The sequence below is a fragment of the Mercenaria mercenaria genome, chromosome 19, assembly GCF_021730395.1.
Source record: "Mercenaria mercenaria strain notata chromosome 19, MADL_Memer_1, whole genome shotgun sequence".
In the NCBI taxonomy this organism is placed as follows: Eukaryota; Metazoa; Mollusca; class Bivalvia; order Venerida; family Veneridae; genus Mercenaria; species Mercenaria mercenaria.
The window spans coordinates 38,389,254-38,411,507 of record NC_069379.1 but is presented as its reverse complement, the minus strand read 5'-3'; the positions used below and the strand labels follow the sequence as shown (position 1 = coordinate 38,411,507).

The following is a 22,254-nucleotide window of genomic DNA, read 5'->3' as shown; positions in this document are numbered from 1 at the left end:
ATAGGGTATCTGCATCGCATTTTGGTTATGTATATAACGCATAGAACAGCGTAGAAACATTATCACATGATATCTACATCAGTCTTACTACGTTAAATATACAAAACCTAGAGCAGCAAAACAGTTTCGCAGAGTATTAACCTTGTAATAAGGTTAAGTATAAGATAAGCTTAAACAAAGATACCAGTATCAGAGGACATATACCTCGCTTCTGGTTTACTCAACACAAAAGAGTCGCATGGTATCTTCCTCGTTCTGACGAGAAGTATCTATTAAGCAATGCAACATTTACAGCATACAGAATAATATCTCACGGTATTTTCATCATCCTTAAATTATGTACACAAAGTAAAGAGCAGCGCAACATTATCGCATGGTAATCTCCTGAACATTAGGTTAAGTATACAAGCATAGAGCAGAACAATAATATCTCAGGGTATCTTCCTCAACCATAGTTTACGTAAACAAAGCATAGAGTAGCACAACAATATCGTATGGTATCAACCTGACTCTTATGTTAGGCACACAAAACCTTAATCAATGTAACAGTTTCACAGGACATCTACCTTAACTTATTAAATACTAAGCTTAGAACAACACAACAGTATTGCATGGTATCTACCTCAATCTTACATTAGGTTTACACAGCTTGAGCAACACAACATGTTCAAAGGGTAACTAGCTTACTTTTAGGCTAACTGCACAAACCCCAGGGCCGCGAAACAATTTCACTGAGTATGTACCTGTTTCTATATTACTTAAGTCAAAATATGATATTAAAACATATGACACGTTAAATAATTCAAAATAATGTCTCAAAATTTGTGTGAAATATTTCATTCATTTTAATCATGCTCAAATATCTTATAAATAAGCACACGGACCTATACAATTTATTTCACTATATTATAGGCCATAATGTTATTTACAACTCTAAGAAGTTTCATCAAAATCTACATAGTAGAAAAATTTCTATTCGCGAAAGTGTTATGAAAGTTATGTTTCCCATAGACTCTCATTATGAAAAATTGCGTGAGGTCCATATTTTTCAAATCAGTCGAGCAAAAAAGCAAGCACACGACTCTATCCTTTGTACTTGCTGAATTTTCAAGGAGTATTCTGAAGTTTTGAAAAATCGAAGGTTCATCAGATTCTACATTGTAGAAAAAAATGTCGATCCAAACGTGCAGAACTACCGTAAATATACAAAGCCTACGATGAAACAACAATATTGCATGTTACGTATCTGTTATTCAAAGCCAAGGGCAGCACAAATATAATTTGGTTATATAATAACCATGCCTTACTATGATAAGCCATATCATATTTCTAACTCATTCTAACATGCAATATAGTCGCCGATTTCTGAACAATATTTCAAAAGCAGTTTAAGTTTATGAAACAAACCCCACATCAAACACAGTGCCTTCCTTACTCTTAATTCAAATGAGTCAACCTTGTTGATGTCAACAGTCTTCGTCAATAAGTCAGAATTTGACAAGACTACGGTTGAGTTGGGGCGGAACTAATAAAATAGTAAATACGTGGTTTTACATACCGATTAAATGGGTTTTTTTATGTATTAACTAAAGTTTTAAATTTTATCATTGTGAACAGAACTTTTTTTGGTACTGTAACATTGAGGAGCATTTTAACGCCAAGTGTTCGGAAGTTTTAATCAATATATTTCCGTATTTATTCATTCGCCTCTTAACTGATCAGCACAGTGTAAAATGCTAAGTCGATGAATCTAGATATAATACATTTATATCCAGCACTCATAAAAATGACAAAGTTACATAGAATCTTCAATTGTATACATTTTGTTGGAATTAAATTAATGCAGAAGTGTGTTTGAGAAGAAAGATTCATGTCATATAATGCGGGTATAAACCGTGAGTTTAAACTTATGCATATATTTTCTGATGAAAAGTTATTACTAGTATCTACTGCTTGGAAAACGCAATTTGGAAATAGGTTTAGTCAACTACTTGTATGTGCATGCGTTACATACGAAGTAAAAAAAAAACTCTTCTGGCTAAAGGGGTTTCTTTGTCTCCAAAACAAGTATTTTTCCTGCAGTTTATTTGCAAAATAAGAAATTTAAACCTGATTTTAGATACTTTGGTCAAATTATTTGTCAGTAAATGTCATGAAACTAACGCTTTTTTTGGAAAGGAATATACATAAGCTATCAGCTTCTTTTCCAATCCATGTATTTGACATGTAAAAATTTGTTGTACATGTTATGTGTATGTTGCTTAAAAAATAATAAAATATTGTTTAAACTAAACTAACGTTTCTTACTTTGTCTAGATCTATCAAGATCTAAAGCTATTCTGATTTCTTTGCTATTTGACAGTTGGCTAACTGGAAAAAGGGGCCTAGTTAACAAGTCCGTAGGCATTGTTTAGTACAATATGGTATCATACTTCAAAACGTTTGTTATTGTTTCTTCTATTTAACCAGGGCGGATACCAGGCTCATAAATTCATTATTTAGATTCTTGTGATGCCCCTAAAGGGGACAATTTGTCTTTCCTCCATTTTAAGGGAAAATAAAGAAAATTTTCCTCTTATCATTATTTAATTTTGATGAAACGGGTATCTGTTTTAAATTAAATGTATTGATATGTGAATAAACATGTTCATCACACCAATTGTTTTAGAAATAGAGGCCCCTACAGGGTTTAATATATATATATATATTTTTTTTTTTTAAATAAATAACGCATAATCTATAAGTATATTGTTTTTACACTATTTTTGAAATTTCCAAGATAGTAAGGTTGGGTATTTAAGGTTCAGGTGAGTAACAGGCATTCTACTACACAAAAAAGCAACACTATGGGGACATGTTTATTGTAGAATAATAGATAAGAAATTTTAAAGGTAGTCGGAAATTATTTGGTAAATTACCCTCTTTTTTCATATGTCGTAAAACATAACAGGTACCAGCATATTTTCTTCAGCAATTTAATATTTGTTCTTAGATAGCTATTTATACAAAAGTAAAACAGTCTTGAGGCTCCAAGGGGGTTCCAGTTACTCACATTTCATGATCAGTTGGATTAACAAGTAGTTTTTAGTTAACAGATAACCCTCTTGATAAAGCAAGTCAATATTCATGAGCAAAGTCAACTATACCGGTTTTTTATGCTTGTGGTTTTTAGTGAAACTCGTGTAACATTTCATTTGAATATACTCCAAGCAATATTCAGTTCACTTGATTCAGCTAGTCAGAGAGACAAGTTAACGTCTTTTTTATTCAGTTTGGTAGCAGGGAAGGGTAGCTGCTCAGCCTGGAAGTCAGTGTTTCATGTACAACTGATTTTAAAACCGCATCTCACATGACACTGGTACTGGGATGTGTGCACTTCAATAAATGTCACAAAGACACTGCAAAACTGATAATTACATTTTATTATTGTAAGTATTTCATTACTAATGTATATGTGAACACATTGCGCCTATTTTCCAAACCAGCTACGTTTTTGGTAAATGGAGTTTGTGAAATAGCCACAGAGGGGGCTGGAAGATTCTAATACCATCATGATGTAAGCAGCTCAGTATGTTGCAGCAACAGATTGTTAATATCGGCTGATATTTGTCCCCATATAAACACTTCAATTCATGTCATAGGAACAAGACTATCCAGGGCATGTGAAATATGTTTGTTTAAATAAAAGAAGACAGTTTTGGTGCGGACAATTTTGATTTTATATAAGTATATATAAATATTATATTGTTATTCGTTAATAACGACGGTTATACTTGTAAAGATTCCTGAAAACAAGTATTCTTATGTAAAGATGAAACGATTTCCCTAGCTCCTAAGTTATGGTCAGGGCGAAATTCCAACTGAGAAAACTCCGTGTAGTTTCAACTCAACATAAAAAAAATCGATAATATGTTCTCGAAGCCTATTTTGCTATTGTTGAAATAACTTAGAACATTAGTTGTTAGGCTTACTTTTTATCTAAAGTTACGGAAACATTTTGTATCGTACATACTTTGCGATCACCTCTTTTATTTACATTTTTTGCAACTCTGAAAAATTGGAAGGATTAGGAGGAAGGTTTACCACACTTTTCACTGGTTTAGTTCCCCAGTGGTGTATTTTGCGACAGATTATTCCAAATTTGTGCTCCACTTTGTTCCATTGTGTGTCCGTTTCTTCTTCGTTGTCTACATATCTTAATTTGTTCATGTATATGTTAAGTGTAATGTTAATCACGTACACATCCATACAATCACCGATATGGGGTTTTTGTTTGAAGTGGAGGTTCTTTCTCTAAACGTAGCTTTTCTTATTAAAACTCGTCCTTGAGAAATTAATGACTAGCATAATGCCTCTGAAAATACTCTCGAAAAAGTAACAAGAGGGTCATGATGACCCTGAATCACTCACCTGAGTAATACGAGCCACATGTTTAAAATGACACACTGATGCTAAACTGTTAGAAAGTCAGAAGGTCAGTAGGTCAAATTCATGGTCACTGAATGTCAGTTTTAAGATCGGTGTGCAAAACTGTACATGTCATCCAAATTTCATGGCTGTATCTTAAAAATCAAGAAAGTAGGTCAGTAGGTCAAGGTCACAGTCAAGTTCCCCCTAATCCATTGGGGTCATCAGGTAATTATAATTAAACAGTCTAGGAAATATGATCTGATAATTTTTGAAGTATATATTCCTATATAACTCGTATACAAGTGACCCCCGGGGCAGGGCCTCTTTCCACCCAAGGGACAAAATTTGAACAATCTTGTTAGAAATCCACTAGGCAATGCTACAAACCAAATATCAAAGCTCTAGGCCTTGAACTTAAAGACAAGAAGATTTGTATTTTCCCCTATATAATTCTATGTTATATTTGGGACCCCCAGGGAAGGGCCTCTATTCATCCTAGGGGCATAATTTGAACAATTTTGGTAGAGGACCACAAGACAATGCAACATACTAAATATCAAAAGCCTAGGCCTTCCAGTTTCAGGCGAGAAGTTTTTTCCTAAGTCTATGTAAAATTTGAGACCCCCGTGGCAGGGCCTCTTTTCACCCCAAGGTTATAATTTGAACAATTTTGCTAAAGGACTACAAGGCAATGCTAAATACCAAATATCAAAGGCCTAGGTCTTGTGGCTTTAGACAAGAAGATTTTTAAAGTTTTTTCCTATACAAGTCTATGTAAAACTTGTGACCCCCGCCCCCCAGGGCGGGGCCTCTTTTCACCCCAGGGGCACAATTTGAACAATCTTCATAGAAGACCAGTAGATGATGCCACATGCCAAATATCAAGGCTCTATGCCTCGCTGGCTGTTTTGGAATTCAATTCTTTGAACAATTTTGGAAGGGGGCCACCCAATGATAATTCCTGTGAAGTTTGGTGTAATTCTGCCCAGTGGTTTTCAAGAAGAAGATTATTTTAGAAAGTGTTGACGGACGACGCACAACGGATGCCAAAATTACGTGCACAGCGAACAGAAAATTTCTTTTAAACGCTCCGAGATCTTAATCTTTTAAAACTATATGCTCGTAGTTATTTAGGAACAATGATGCGTTGGGTGCACGCCTGACTCGGATAGTGTATGACATATATATGTGTATACGGAAATTTCAAAGACTCCATTGATATTTTAACTTCAGAGTAATTCCGAGCATCTCCACAGCCCTTATTAAACCCCCCCCCCCCCCCCCCTCCTCCCAAACGCCCCACCACATATTTTTCCTCTTTTTTTTAAGCCTTAAACTTTCCATGAATATTTATCAACATGCAAATTGTACCCTCTCCCACCTCGCTCCTACACCTAGTCACCCTCTCCACCATCCGCTGCTCCACTCCATCATTTCTTTTTATTTTCCATCAACATTTATTATCAACATTTGAAGTTTTGTACCCATGTCCAGTCACACTCCTCCAAAACTGGCACAACATTTTCCTTTATTCGTTTTTTGTCAATTTTACAATTCCCTAAGCATGACTATATCAACATATGATGATTTTATCCTCTTAAGGACATCAGTTCAATGTAATAGAATAATTTCCTTCTAGGGTACATCCTTAATTTTCTGCCAGACATATATTTTGCCATTTCTTACCCCATACCCATTCGTCTGGGATTCAAATTCATCGAATTTGCTTATTTTACCATTGAGAAATTATTATTTGAATATTTGGGTGAACTAGGAAATGTAAAGTTATGTATGTAAGAGGATGGGGGAGACTAATCAAGGGGAAACCTTGGCATTTTTAACACTAAATCCTGCATTCTGTTGAGTTTTATGAGAAAGTCATTTCTATCATTAACTGATGTTTCACAAGCGTTTTACTTTTTCACCTCAAGAGACGTTTTATGCATTTAAATTGAATATATATCATAAAGAGCTAAAAAGTAAAAATGTTGTTATTCACAGGATTTCGTCTATGTGTTGGAGAGTTGTTCTCAAAATAAGGTTCTTCTTATGATTTTTCTGTATGTGGGTCCTACCAAATGAGATACGCCAAACTCTGAATTTTTAGAGAATTTTTTAAACTCAAAATTATATTTGTCTATTATTCTATGTTTAAGTTATATAATGTCAACAAGCCTTGGTAAAAATGTAGCTTTTGTAGAAATATTTATTAGGGTACAAGATCCTTGTAGGAAGTGGTACTGTAGATGATAAACCAATTGCTGACTTATTGTAAGCTTTTAAGATGGAATAATCAGGTGCTCCACTCCTCCACCTTTGTAATGTTATATTACGATTTATATACTAACCTTATTGTTTAATTATAAAATATATGTAAAGCAAAGTAAATGGCTGTTAGAAAAATGGAATATCTTTTAAAATCTGTTTTGGAGTTAGATTTCTTTAGTAATTTGTTATATAGAGGAGGGCTATTTTTCAAGCAAATCCAGTCATTTTTTTCTCAAAATGTCCCAGCCAGCCCCACCCCCACCCCCCACCCCCCGATTATCAAATGGTCGCCCCCTTATTTGTATATGTTCATATTTTTACGATTATTTTTTTAATATTGTCTGCTTAATTTTATAGACACAAATAAAAAAAATGTTGGAATGTTTATACAATTATGAGTTGGTATCCTTTTGAAGTAAACATGCAATATCCGGTATAAATAAAGGAACACATAACACGATTTAAGTTGAGATAGTAAAATAATAATATTTGGGAAAGTAAGAGGGTGAAAAAATATATATATTCAAGTCCATTGGATAACACTGAATTTACCTATCGAAATTCTGCTCAAGCCTGTGGTAAGAGGCGTGAGGGGTATTGCGCATGTAACCTCAATCAAACCGAGTCTGTTAATGTTCTGATTGGTAGCTTTCCGTGCTTCCAAAGGATCATAGATATTATTCAATATTCGAACCAGGTACATGACTATTTCTTTCAGATATATATCTGTCAAAAGTATTCTAAAATGTGACCTTTCAATTTGTTCATTGCTTCAAGATTGACCGTAATGAAAAATCTAACGAACGAAAGTCTAGCTTATGGTCTATAGTGCCTAAAAATAAATGTTAAAAATTTGTTTCTTTAACACTACGATAAGTCAGGGGTTTGATTGCAAACATTTCTCATAGCGCTTTATTCCGTTCTATACAGTGCAGAACAAATACAAAATTAGTACTTAACAATTGTCGATACAAATGACACAAATGAGGGACTACAAGTCATTTGATAGCGTAATCTTAGAATCATTTGTACTTTGAATTATTGTTAGCATGGTGATCTTCTTATACGTTTATTGCTGTTTCAACATTTGAGCCGTGCCATGAGAAAATCAACATAGTGGCTTTGCGACCAGCATGGATCCAGACCAGCCTGCGCATCCGCGCAGTCTGGTCAGGATCCATGCTGTTCGCTTTTAAAGCCTATTGGAATTGGAGAAACTGTTAGCGAACAGCATGGATCCTGACCAGACTGCGCGGATGCGCAGGCTGGTCTGGATCCATGCTGGTCGCAAAGCCACTATGTTGGTTTTCTCATGGCACGGCTCATTTACGTAATTTTGCACAACAATTTTCATTTTAATTTAACAAATAATTTCATCAAAAATTTGTAATAACAATTCTCAAAGAGAAAAGACCAGTAAAGATTTTTACAATAGGTCTCGGAAGTCCACTTTTATGTTTTCCATCCGTGAAGAGTCGCTCTTTTCAATGATAAATATAATGATCTTCAAACTTCAAAAGCAGAGTATACCTGATAAAGACCTTGAACGAGACGGAAATTTATGTTAATATAGATATGTTAAATTTCTTTATTGTCATACTAGCCATAAATTCCTTTATCTGAGAGCGGTTTCAAGCAACCAGACCACTAAATACAATTGGCTTAAACTTCCGCCTTTTAACTACAAACATACACACAAGCACACGCTTTCTCACGTACGCACACACACACAGTACACACACAGACACACAGACACACACTAAGACGAACGCGCTCATAATAAAAAAGCAATTGTAACAATTTAATATTGTCCCTTGCCTATACAAAAAATATCGTATCCTCGTATTTTAGCAAATTTATCATCATCAAGAGAGGTGAGACTAATGTGAGACTAATGTGAGACTAAGGGACCCTGTTAAACCTAATTTATGCGATAATCTCATTTATTATTATATACAACTCGTTTGATGAATTCAGTATGAATACACACATGTTGCATCCTCCATTTATTAGGTAAGCGGATGTGTTGTGGACCATTCACTTTTGCATTTTTGCTAGGCATTTCGTAATTTTTTATTGTTGTTGTCAGTTTTTAATATATTTTTTTTCTGCGATATCAAAAAACGTGCGTCTTCACCTATCTAATGTACGGCAAAGCCAACTGTTCCGAGGAGTAACAGTGTTATTAAAGAATATAACAGGATGCGTTTCAAGATGAGCCACACCATCTGACATCGTCGTCTATGCAACAGCTTGTTGGTAATAAACCATATTTTTGTGAACTATCAAAGAACTCTCTATAATAACTTGACACATAACATGGAACAATATACTATTTTCTAGGTTTTAAAGTGCACCACAAAATGATTTTTCTTCATTCCATTTTATCACACAATAATCATAAAATATCACATTCGTTTTTTGTTCTGAAATGACCCAAGAACATTTGGTCAAATGCATTCTGTATACGGTAGCACAAACCGTAACTTGAATATGGCCTTTCTGTTTGGTACTTATCTGAAAGAATAATTACGGTAAACAGGACATCAATGCGGAAAATAATACGTAGAGAAACAGTAATTGTGATAAGTCGTATAAGGAATGTATGTGTGCTTGTATTTGATCAGGAACTTATACATAAGTTCTTAAATCTAGTGTAGCATTTGACAATAAACAATCTCAATTAGGTTAAAGAGATAACACTTATTCAAACAATAGCTCTCGAAAGTTCATCGTTGAAATTCAACAACAAGCTTTTCACTGGTACACCCGAAATCCTATTCGTATGTGATTTGATCAAATAAATGTCCTGATGGTAAATGAAACTTTAAGATTTCTACCTAAACGAAACTATAACAATTACATGTATTACAAGTGCCAATACTTATCCCCCCTCTGGACTGTGCATTCTAACAACAGGAAACGTATATGGTCAGCTTTTATATATATAATAGTTTTTTTTAATGCAGAAATAAGATTAAGTACGTATGAGTGAGACAATTCAAAATCGTAATGAGCATTAAATATAGGTAGATGACTCATCGTCCTGCGCAAATAGTTTAACTTATGCCTCCTTCCTCTGCAAGTACTGAATGGATCTACACCAAACATATTTTCTGCACAATATTTGCACCCCTCTCAGGTTTGTTAAAAATGTACCAATCGATTGCATTTAGGCGCCGCTGGAGCTTTTAATAGAACGAAAACCACAAGGTGGTTCTCCATTAAACAATGCCTGTAATATGAGTTTTCTGAAGTGTTTTGCTTGGTAAGATTCTAGAGGCTATCAAGGCTAAAAGTAAGATAAACTTAAATCAAATCCTATGAACCACGTACTGGATGTTCACCAAAGTTTGTTCGTAGCGTCCTTGTATTGACCCCTGTTGTTAACTGGTTCCCCTTTCATTGGCATGACACATCAACTTACTATAGAGAACATGTGTGCCAAGGAAATTAAGAATCCCTTGATGAATGGACCGGGCAAAAAACAGGCCATGTAAACCTCTAACCTCTAAGTGTGAATCTTGACCTTAGAGTTAGGAGCCTGGGTCGTGTGCATGACATATGGCATCATTATGGGGAATATTTGTGCCGACTAAATTGAAACCTCCTTGATGAATGTCCGAGTTAAGGACCGGACAAGAATTTGACATTTAAGTGTGACCTTCGCCTTCGAACCTAAGGATCTTGGTCTTGCGCATTACACGCCCTCTGATTAAGGGGAACATCTGAGCCAAGTTATTTCAAATTTTCTTCATGGATGGCCAAGTTATTAACCTTACATAATGGACGGACGGACAGAAGGAAGGACGCTGCTTATTTTATGTCCCCATTTTATTTTTCAATTATTTTGTCAAATTCTTTTAGTGGAAAACCTCAAGTTCTAGACTGTCACATTGTTTAGTGATTCTTTACTAGATTTGTTTTAATCATGCCTCCTTGGTAAGAAGTGGCCTAAGGGTAAATTACAAATTTATATAAGAAAACAAAAGCTCTTTTCTGAATTTTTAAGACGCAGAGATTAGATATTCGGCATGTAACGTTGTTAAGTAGTTCATTACATTTTCTTTTTTCGAAATCATGCCAGGTCAAAATTTGATCCGCTTTGGAGTTAATTTGTTTTCCGTAGACTAACATAGGAACATTGTTAAGAGTTCTCTTGTCTAAAACCGTAATGCTCTTTGCCTTAATGTTTAACATGTACCTGTAATTTGCGTATTAGCCATTTGCCATTTTTTACAATCAAAGTTGTGGTCAAAATAAGAGAGAAAGATATAGATAGAAAGAAAATGCAAAAAGAAGAATTACAGAAAAAGAGTTGTGAAGAATTAGAAGATCAGCGGATGAAGGAAAGATTGAGAGAACTGAACAAAGAAGAAGAGGAGATACAAAAGAGAATACATGAAAAAGAAGAGAAAGAGAAAACCTCCAGTGTTGAGAAAGAAAACAAGATTCCAAGTGAAACAGATGTGTTCGCAAAGCTTGAGAAGACTATCCTCGGAAAACCATACTTACCATCATTTGAAGGCAATCAGTTCGAGGAATGGAAGTTAGAAGTATCTTGTTTATTGAAATCAGGATTATACCCAGATTACCTGATAGCCCAGTTAGTTCGGAATTCTCTCAAAGGAAAGACTAGAAGAGTTTTACTTACCTTACAGCCTGGTGCTTCTGCAAGAGAAATTCTAAGAAAAATAGAATCCGTATATGGAAATGTAAAAAGTGGAGATTCTCTTATTCATGATTTCTATTCAGCAAAACAGTCATCAAATGAATCTTGTACAGATTGGGGAATCAGAATTGAAACACTTTTCTATCAAGCCGTTGATAAAGGAGAAGTCGATGAATCTAGAAAAGATGGCAAACTAAAAGAGAGATTTTGGAGAGGATTATTTTCAGAAAGACTGAAGAATGCGACAAGAGTGACTTATGAGTCTAGCGATTCTTTCGAGAAGCTAAGGAAAAAGGCAAGATTGGAGGAAGTAGAAATAGATCCAGGGAAAGAAAATAGGAAAGAAGCAAGTCTAGGTGAAATAACAGAAGATAAAACAACACAGCCGAAAATACACCAACCGATAAGGACTTCAGAAACAGACTCGAAATTAGACACGATACTAGAGAAAATGAAAGCATTGGAAGAGGAGGTAAAGGAGTTGAAAAGACGTCAGAATTCAGATGAGAAAAGATACAACAGTGGTTACTCGCAGTCAAGAGGTAGAGCCAGATTCAGAGGAAATGCTGGTTATAGTGCACGGTACAGAAGTAGAGGATATCGAAGTCCATCGCATCAAAATAGAAATAGAAACAAACTTCAACCAGAAAATGAAGGAACCCCGAAAGAGAAGTCTGAACAGAAATCTGAAAAGTCTGATAAGAAAGACAAAGAGACCGACAAGAAGGACAAACCTTTAAACGGGTAGATGTCTCTGTCGCAGGGCAGACCAGAGACTTCCATGAACAAAGCCCTAAGAATGAATTGTACGAAAGAATAGTAGGATCTTGTAATGAAAACGAAATAGAAGTTGAAGGAAATAGAACAGTTGGACTTATAGATACCGGCTCAATGGTTACTATAATAGCAGTAGATTTTTACAATACATTAGACCCTCTACCTCAACTACGTCCATTACAAGACTTTGATTTAGAAATAACCAGTGCTAGCGGAGAGAAACTTCCATACAGAGGATATGTTGAGATAGATGTTAAAATACCATGCCTAACAGACACTGCATTTTCTGTTCCCGCTTTAGTAGTGGCTATGACTGATTACAACAGAAAAGTTCCATTAGTAATTGGCACAAATGTTATTAGACAAGCAAGATTAGAGCTAAAAGATGGAAGTGATATACCAGAAGCATGGAGCAATGCATTTACTTCAATTTGTACAACTAGAGCAGGTATTGCGAAAACTACAAAATCAGTCACTTTACAACCATATGAATCGACTGTAGTGTCAGGTTTTGTGAGAAATATGAGATCATGTGATGCAGTTGTTACAGAACCATCAGACAATGGATATTCTAGTAAAGTCAATGTATGTCCCAGAGTCGTCAAGCTGAACGAACAAGGAAAAACATCAAGAGTTCCTGTTAAAATATTTAATATGTCAGCTAAAGTTATAACCATTCCAGAGAAAGCTAATATCTGTGAACTACACGAAGTTGATGTCCTCAGGTCAGCTCCCATCAGTCCTCCGTCAAAGGCACAAGTCCAGCTGCAAGCAGCATCTGAAAAAGAAAATAAGAAACATGTTAAACAAGTAGATGAAATAAAGTTAGAAGGATCAAAATTATCAGAAGATCAGATTAAAGAAGTCAATACCTTTTTAAGTAAATGGGATCATATTTTCTCGAAAAGCGTCACTGATTTAGGCTCTTGTAATCTATCAAAACATGAAATCAAACTTGAAACAGAAAAAACATTTAAAGAACCCCATCGTCGCATACCACCGTCATTGTTTCAAGAAGTCCGAGAACATTTGAAAGAAATGCTCGAAGCTGGAGCCATCCGAAATAGTGAAAGTCCATATTCATCAAATATAGTTGTAGTCCGCAAGAAAGACGGCACAATTCGCTTCTGCCTAGATTACCGGAAGCTCAATAGTTTGACAATAAAAGATGCTTATGGCATTCCTCGCGTTGAAGACACACTCCATCTATTGTCTGGCGCAAAATATTTCACAAAATTGGATCTTAGAAGCGGATACTGGCAGATAGAAATAAGTGAAAAAGACAAACATAAAACTGCATTTCAAGTTGGTACACTTGGCTTTTACGAATTCAACCGGATGCCGTTTGGACTCTGCAACGCACCAGCGACTTTCCAGCGTGTGATGGAACGTTGCATGGGTGAAATGAATCTTCGAGACTGCCTAATATATCTGGATGACGTCATAATATTTTCAAAAACTTTCGAAGAACATCTCGGACGACTTGATGCTGTTTTCACACGTCTAGAAGAACACAGCCTAAAGTTAAAGGCATCAAAATGTGAATTCTTTCAATCAAAAGTCACATATTTAGGTCATGTTGTGTCTGAAAACGGAATTGAGACTGATCCTGAAAAGATAACTGCTGTCAAGTCGTGGCCATTACCATCATCAGTCAAAGAGGTTAGAGCCTTCCTTGGTTTCACTGGCTATTATCGACGCTTCATCAAGAACTATGCTAGCAAAGCAAGACCTCTTAACGATCTTCTAGTCGGATCTTCTACCACCAAAAAGAGCAAGAAGCAGACAAAGAGCCATAAAGTGAAGAAAATACCGTTTGTTTGGGGACCAACACAAGAACAAGCATTCGACAACCTTATTGACGCATTAACACATCCACCTATACTAGCTTATGCTGACTACAGTAAGCCGTTTAAGCTTCACACGGACGCTTCTGGAACTGGTCTTGGAGCAGTCCTTTACCAAGAGCAAGATGGATACGATCGCGTTATAGCATATGCAAGTAGAAGCCTAAAACCATCGGAACGTAACTATCCGGCACATAAACTGGAATATTTAGCACTTAAATGGGCAGTTGTGGACAAATTCCATGATTATTTATATGGCTCTACATTCGACGTGTTAACCGACAATAACCCGTTGGTGTATGTCTTCTCCAGTGCTAAACTTGATGCCACCGGACATAGATGGATGGCAGAATTAGCAAACTATAAATGCCAAATTCGTTACAGAAGCGGAAAACTAAATGCTGATGCCGATGGCCTATCACGGAAATACATGTACAATGAAGGAGATGAACAGGTTCTTGTATTTCCTGACATACTCAAAGCAGTTTCATCAGCTATCGAAACATCTTCTGACGAATTCTCAGTCATTTACAGTTTAGTGGTCGCAGATCCATCTTCATCAAATAGAATTGAAGTATCCCAATGTGAAGATATTCCTCCTGCATTTTTGGGAAGTACTGCTTTGACACAACAAGATTGGATCAAAGCTCAATCAAAAGAGGATGATTTGTTATCGGCCATTAAATTCTGTCAAAGCGTCAAGTCTCAAAGTGCAGACAAAATAAAGCTGAGAAGATATTATCCCATGCGTCACAAACTTCTCGTGAAAGATGGTATTTTGTTCCACAAAGGGATTGTAAATGGTTGTGAATACGATCAACTTGTTGTACCTGAACTAATACGTCATATCATCTTCTAGGCTTACCATGACGATCTAGGCCATCAAGGTCGTGACCGCACTTTATCCTTGATAAAACAGCGATTCTTTTGACCAGGCATGGATAAATACATAAGGAACAGTATACAGCATTGTGGGCGATGTATAAGGAGAAAGACTTTACCTACCAAAGCCGCAGAAATGGTTCCAATCACATCTTCAAGTCCTATGGAACTAGTGTGCATAGATTACCTCTCCCTAGAAAAATCAAAAGGTGGCTATGAGAATATTTTGGTGATAACAGATCACTTTACTAAATACGCTCAGGCAATTCCAACAAGAAACCAAAAGGCAACGACAACAGCCAAAGCACTCTATGAAAATTTCTTCATTCACTATGGATTTCCAGCCCGCCTCCATAGTGACAGAGGTCAAAACTTCGAGTCAAAGATCATCTCTAAATTATGTAAACTAACAGGAATAAAGAAAAGCAGAACGACTCCATACCACCCGATGAGTAACGGAACTACCGAAAGATACAATAAAACACTACTAAACATGTTAGGAACATTGCCTGAGCATAAGAAACAGAACTGGAAGGATCAAGTCTCCACAATGACGCATGCCTACAATGCTGCAGTCCACAATACCACAAACTGTTCACCATACTATTTGATGTTCGGCAGGCATCCTCGTCTAGCCATCGATGCCTTCCTTGGTCTTCCTATGGACGAAGGATCGAATAATCATGCAGATTACATAGATGCATTACGAGCACGACTCAAGTTTGCTTATCAAAAAGCCGAACAAGAAACAAAGAAAAATAGCCGCCGTTACAAACAACATTACGACAAAAATGTTCGTCACAACAGAATTCTTCCTGGTGACAGAGTGTTGGTTAAGAAAGTTGGTTTCCAAGAGAAACATAAACTTTCAGACATATGGGAAGAAAATACTTACCTGGTTAAGTCCCAACCAAATCCTGACGTCCCTGTTTTTGAAGTGGAAGCAGAAGGTGTACCTAGAGCAAAGGTGAAGCTTCTTCATAGAAACATGTTGCTTCCTTTCATGTCTCTACCAGTTCCGTTTGAACCATCAGAATACTTACCTGATTCCTCAGCGTTTGAGCCATCATCAGATGAGGATCCGGAACATTTAGAAGGATCGGCTTTCCGTGATGTTGATCTTTCTCACGACTCAGATCATGGAGAAGAAAGTCATGGATCTTCAACCGTTCAGCGGAACCTTGACAGCAGTCGTGATGAAAGTCCTATTCGTAGGCCGAAACGTACTCGTCGAAAACCAGAACGATATTCAGGAGACGACTGGAGGAAACCAAACAAGTAGAACGGCAAGGCTTCTAACATTTACATGATATGTAGAGACAGTTGTAAATGTACAATCATCTATTGTGTTTTTTAAAAAAAAAAAAAAAAAAAAAAAAAAAAAGACATTTTGTTCAGTGTTTTTACCGATCTGATATTATTAAATCTACCTACAACAATATTATGCATGTTTATCGTTTGGATGCGACGCGACATTGAGTCAGGTGAACTTGACTGTTATAAATGTTATTGGAAATAACATGCTAATATACCAGTATACGAGTAACTTTATATAAGATACTTCTGTCGCAGTAATGGAAATAGTTTTTAGTTTATGCTACATACGCAGTCAAATACATTAGTTCATTTGCATATACTCATTCATTCACTCCATTCCATTCCATTTCATTCCATTCCATACCATTTGTACAATTTAATCAATTCATACTTAATCAAGTATGAATTCTGTTGTTATAAATAAATGTTTAATCTTCATATCATTGTTTGGATTTTACTGTAAACAGTAAAATTGTGTCCTAATGTTTATGTTTAGGACTTATATGATATGCAGATCAGATTTCATTTAACGTGAAATTGTATTATAATTAATTATGTTCTTTTGCAGGACGTGCCGTATTGATTTTGAAATACAATGTCGAGGACGACATTTTCACAAAGGAGGGAATAATGTCATAGGTCATAAAATAAGAATTGTCAAAGGTCTATAGTATCAATACAATTTATATATTATATTCCAATATTTTATGATGCATTCTCCTCTACGACCTATACATCCCAATACAATAATCTACTGACGGATGCCGTACCATACTAATCCTATAACGTCACATAACCCTTCCCGTGAACCCCTTTGTTATTGTTGTCCGCCATTATCTAATAGATAGATTGATAGGCATTGTACTGTAATAAATATATTATATATATATTCCAGGTACGTTCCATATAATATTTAATACACACTATATATGTAATGTCTTAGTTAAGTCATACATTGTTTTATACTGCGATTGTAATATGCTTTTAATGAGAAATCGTATGTAATGTTTTACGTGGACCCTTTTGTTATTGTTGTCCGCCATTATCTAATAGATAGATTGATAGGCATTGTACTGTAATAAATATATTATATATATATTCCAGACTTCCTCATAAAGAACCCATTGCACATAAAAGTCCCCCGTGACATAAGCAAAACTGTGATCATGCAACTATGATCTAATAGAGCATTAAATTGCACCTGCAATATGTTAAATGATGATTAGTCGCCTTCTGTGTATCATAAGGTCAACACCACTATTGAACTATAAGCAGCATGTAGTCAGATCTGAGGTCTGTTGAGCCATAGCGTTATAGGCCCGTCACGATCCTCTTGGTTTAGGATTTTTAGCACATATCTTGGTTGTTATTTATAAAGCAAACAACAAATGAACTCGTTCTATTAAAATATTGTAGAGTTAAACAATAACATATGTATTTTCAAACAAATGCAACATTGCTCAAGATTGTTTAGATACGTACTATTCCCCAAAGATAAGTTGAAATTTACCAAACAAAACTATCAATATTGAAACTAAACATACGGAATCCAACATTTCGGCCACATTTAACGATTCAAATTTCCGTACAAATAACAAATTAGCTCAGATGTAAGGCAAACTGATTATGTTAAGCAGATTGTTTGCTGTTTGAGTTCGAAAATCAACCATGACAGTAAAAAACAATATGTTTCGGCATAAAGATCTATATTTAATTTGCATGTATTTCGAAAACATTCATATTCGAGATCTCTCTTCCTCTATGATTATTCAGTTTTAGTTGACGTAAAATATGTCGTCAAAAATTTACTGTAGTATACGTCTGTCTCTTCTTAAATTTGTAACTTTCTGTTCAGTTTCGAAAAGTTTCAGAATAAATTCAAACAGCCTAAAAATAATTTCACAACATGATCAGTGCAAAATTTTGCAACGAAAGAGATAACCCTCAATTTCTAAAACATATAGTCAATAATAAATAACAACAATACTTACTCCGACGTCTTAATTCAACCTATTCGTTGAAGGATTTAGCTCATCTGAGCACGAAGTGCTTACCGCTCAGGGTGAGCTTTTGTGATCACTCATTGTCGATTTTCCGTCCATCTTTCCTGAATTATGTGAGTCGCTAATATCTCAAAAAGTATTTGTATCAGCGTCATTAAACCTCACAGAATTGTTATTCAGCTTGCATGTGCATTTGTGCACCTGTGTTCTTACTGGGAGTACATACAGCCAGACCAGTATTATGACCCTCCCCTAAATAAGACATATGCATAGAGAGGGCCACAAATGAGTCCCATATAACTCAGAAAGAGACATTACAGAAATTTTATACAGCATGTGAAGTTTTACACCTTAGGTTTTGTGTAGGGATAATATGCGTTTTTTGTGTATGAACGTCTGCAGAAGCCCGCGTGATTGTTCGGTCTCGGTCACAAACATATCCCAAGGGCTTCTGCAGACGTTAATACATAAAACAAACGTGTATTGTCGCTATTCTTGCATATATAAACATTACACAACGACTTAATGCATTATTTTCATATGTGATGACTTTACGATTCCGGTACATTTTAGTTACCATTCGGTTGTTCTTGGAAACGGTAAACATGTTTTAAATATCCATAACCAGGAGTCGCATATCAACAACACTACCAAAAGCGTGGTTTGAAGGTTTTTGAGCATCTTATTTTTATTTCTAGTTATTACAAACGTTATATTACTCATAATTTTGCATATAGCTTAAACATTTGATGAACAGGAACACAATTTTTTGAATTATAAATTTACATTCGAATTATTTTGAGTACGAACACATTTAGAGTACGGATGAGTACGAGGGTAGTGACTAGCTTTCAAGGTTTATTATACGAATTCTGCGAAAAATCAGGTAAAAACATACCGACTGATACTAACAAATATCATACATATAATACCTAAAAACAAGCAATAGCACATTCACCCGTGTAATAAGTTTCTAAAACTATCCGAACTTTTCTTAATTCGATTATTTAAATACAATGTTGTATTAAGTTCACAATCAGCAGTTGATGCAGATAAGAAAATTTGCTTAAAATAGACGATAATTTCAAAGGACTAAGGACACTACAGGGGAATTGAAGCAATTTGGGATCGTTACAATTGAATGATGAATTTACAGAAAACTTCTTATACTTTATAGCCTCTGTGGATGTGAATGAGTAAGGCTATAAAACAGTAGATAGTAAATTTATAACCTTAGTATGATAGATGTGTTCTGATACTGTGCAGTAGATATAGACATAAGACAATAGTATTATAGATGTGTTTTGATGCTGTATAGTAGATAAAATAGGAGCTTTGGCACTACAAACTGTAGTCAGCTCTCGGAAGATTCTCCTTTAAATTCACCACAAGTCTTAGACTCAGGCAGTCTCAAGTTATCGTCTGAAAACGGTTTTACTGTTCCGGATCACTGTGTCCTTGACATTTGACCTACTAAACTCAAGTAATATTAGTAATATGCTGATCATGACAAACCTCTCTATTAACTTTTGTGATCCTAGGTTCAAGCGTTTTTGAGTTATCATTCGGAAACCGTTTTATGAGTCACTGTGACCTTGACCTTAGACGTACTGATCACATAATTAATAGAGGTCTTTCGCTGGTAAAGATCAACCATCCTCTTAACATTCGTGATCCTAGACCCAAGCGTTCTTGAGTTATCATCCAGAAACCATTAAAGTGTTCCTTGTCACTGTGACTTTGACCTACTAACGCAAAGATCTATAGAGATGACCTGCTGGTCATTACCAATCTACCTATCAACTTTCATGATCCTAATCCCATGCATTCTTGAGTTGTCATCCGGAAACCGTTAAACTACCTTTACCCTATTGACCTCAGAACAAAGAAGTCATCTGCTTGTTATGACTAAACATCTCATCAACTTTCTTAATCCTAGACCCAAGCGTTCTTGAGTTATCATCCCGTAACGGATTGGTGTACATACCGACTAACCGACAAACAGACAGACCGACCGACATCTGACAAACAACATACCAATACGTTTTCGAAAGGGGGCATAATAAAGACTGACCGCCTGTAGAAATGGCATTGAATGCACTATATATCTGATTATTCTAACTCTGAAACTGTAAATAAACACTGCCTGCTATTGATATTTATTGGCAGACATTTGTTTATTGGTTTTATTAACGACGTTTGTACTTTCCCTTCCAAATTCAGCTTGATCTTCGGCAATTCTGACGCACGAACTCATAGGTCAAGCTTGTCAAATTGCTCACAGATGACTGCACCGATAGTTCCTGTCCACTGGTTAGCCAATATTTGTAACCTTTTTATTACCATTGCCGATAAACGAAAAACGTCCTGCCAGTAGTACGCAATAAAGACAATGCTTTTGCTAGGTACATAAGGCCCACAATTAGTAACGTAGCAACTAGTTACATACAGAAACAGGTTAAAGATACACTAAAATATGAAAATCATTTTCCAAAAGGCCGACCATTAGAAGTTGTCGGATCAACAATTCATTTCCTGCAATATTTTATTTTTTATGACGTAGGCCTGTTAATAGAAAAGGAAAAAATTATTTTTGATGACATACACACTTGTTTAACCATTATTTCCTCACTTTGCCAGATTGGAATCACTAGGAGCGACATCCATAAAGGAACAATTTAAGAAAGCGCCAAAAATGGCAACTGTACAGCCATCACAAAACCGGGTTCATCTTTTTCGCCTTCAAACTCTTATCATAGATGGAGGCACTACAGTCGTAAGGAATATAATCGACCAGAAGAGCTCCAATGTTCCTCTTAATGTGCTTCTTCATCAGGAGAAGACTTCAGTAAACACTCTGAGGGCCAGTAAAGTAATAACGCTGGCACAGTACAAGTTACTGTATCCAAAAGGTGGTAATCCTCCTTCTATCTCAGACATTGACTTAACTCTTGCGACATGCCTGCTGAGGAGCCTGAACTGTTTTGGGCTAAACACTACATTTAACTGGAGTGCAACACCACAGCAAACTGACACCTCTGTTGAGGCAGATTTATGCCGTCTTCGAAATATACGAAATGAGGTACGTCTTGTACACTACATTAACCTTTTTCTATTAGGAAATAATGTCCATACTTCTTTCAAATTTTTGGGGCCTCCGTGGCCGAGTGGTTAGAGTCGTTGACTTCAAACCATTTGCCCCTCATCGATGTGGGTTCGAAACCTCATTTGGGGCGTAGAATTCTTCACGTGAGGAAGCCATCCAGCTGGCTTACGGAAGGTCGGTGGTTCTACCCAGGTGCCCGCTCGTGATGAAATAGTGCACGGAGGGGCACCTGGGGTCTTCCTCCACCATTAAAGCTGGAAAGTCGCCATATGACCTAAAATTGTGTCGATGCGACGTTAAACCCAACAAAATAAATAAATAAATCTTTCAAATTTTACATTGGAAAGTAACTTTAAGCACGCTTAATATCAAATGAAAGTATAAACTGTGCATATTTTTTTTTTCATTTTTGTTAACGACGATGCATATCTTATGAAACATAGCGTATACTAAACATGCCGATGATAATATGTTAGTAAATAAAAAAGTACAAAAATGTATAAAGAAATGAGAACTGTTGAAGATGTTTAATCATTGTTTCTTTTAGATAGCGCATATAGCGTGTACTACTGGAATAACTCAGGCAACATTTCAGAGCAAATGGATCGCCATCGAACAGGTATCTATACTTTTTGGATCGGCCTTATTGAGAACTTTAAACGAAATAGGGTAGGGTTGCATTGTTTATTTGTACTATGTAGTAATCAGTTCTGTTTCTCTGACAATTTCTTGTTTTATAAATACCAGCGAAGTCCCATTTTGCATAATATGCTGTTTGCTCCAGTTGTGTATATCTTTTGAAGAAATGTCTACTGTAAAAATGTTTTTTTGTATGAAATAAAAATAATGTTGTTTTTTTTTTCTTACTTTCTCTAGAAGCATTGCATGAATGTTTACACGGCAACTGTTTTGACAACGCGTTTCTTTAGAAATATTAAATCTACTTTCACTTTAGAAGCATGTGTCATATTA

The 22,254-nt window shown here is 35.8% G+C and overlaps 1 protein-coding gene across 1 annotated transcript in view; it reads left to right on the top strand.

The window, feature by feature from the left end:
• Positions 1-1,734: 1,734 nt before the first annotated feature.
• LOC123542409 (uncharacterized) overlaps positions 1,735-22,254 on the top strand; it is a 65,795-nt gene continuing 45,275 nt past the window's right edge. Inside the window, exons 1-3 of the mRNA XM_045328265.2 lie at positions 1,735-1,895; positions 20,817-21,258; positions 21,830-21,901. Of these exons, the coding sequence (XP_045184200.2) occupies positions 20,872-21,258; positions 21,830-21,901 (459 nt within the window). The 5' untranslated portion in view covers positions 1,735-1,895; positions 20,817-20,871. The remainder of the gene's footprint in view (positions 1,896-20,816; positions 21,259-21,829; positions 21,902-22,254) is intronic.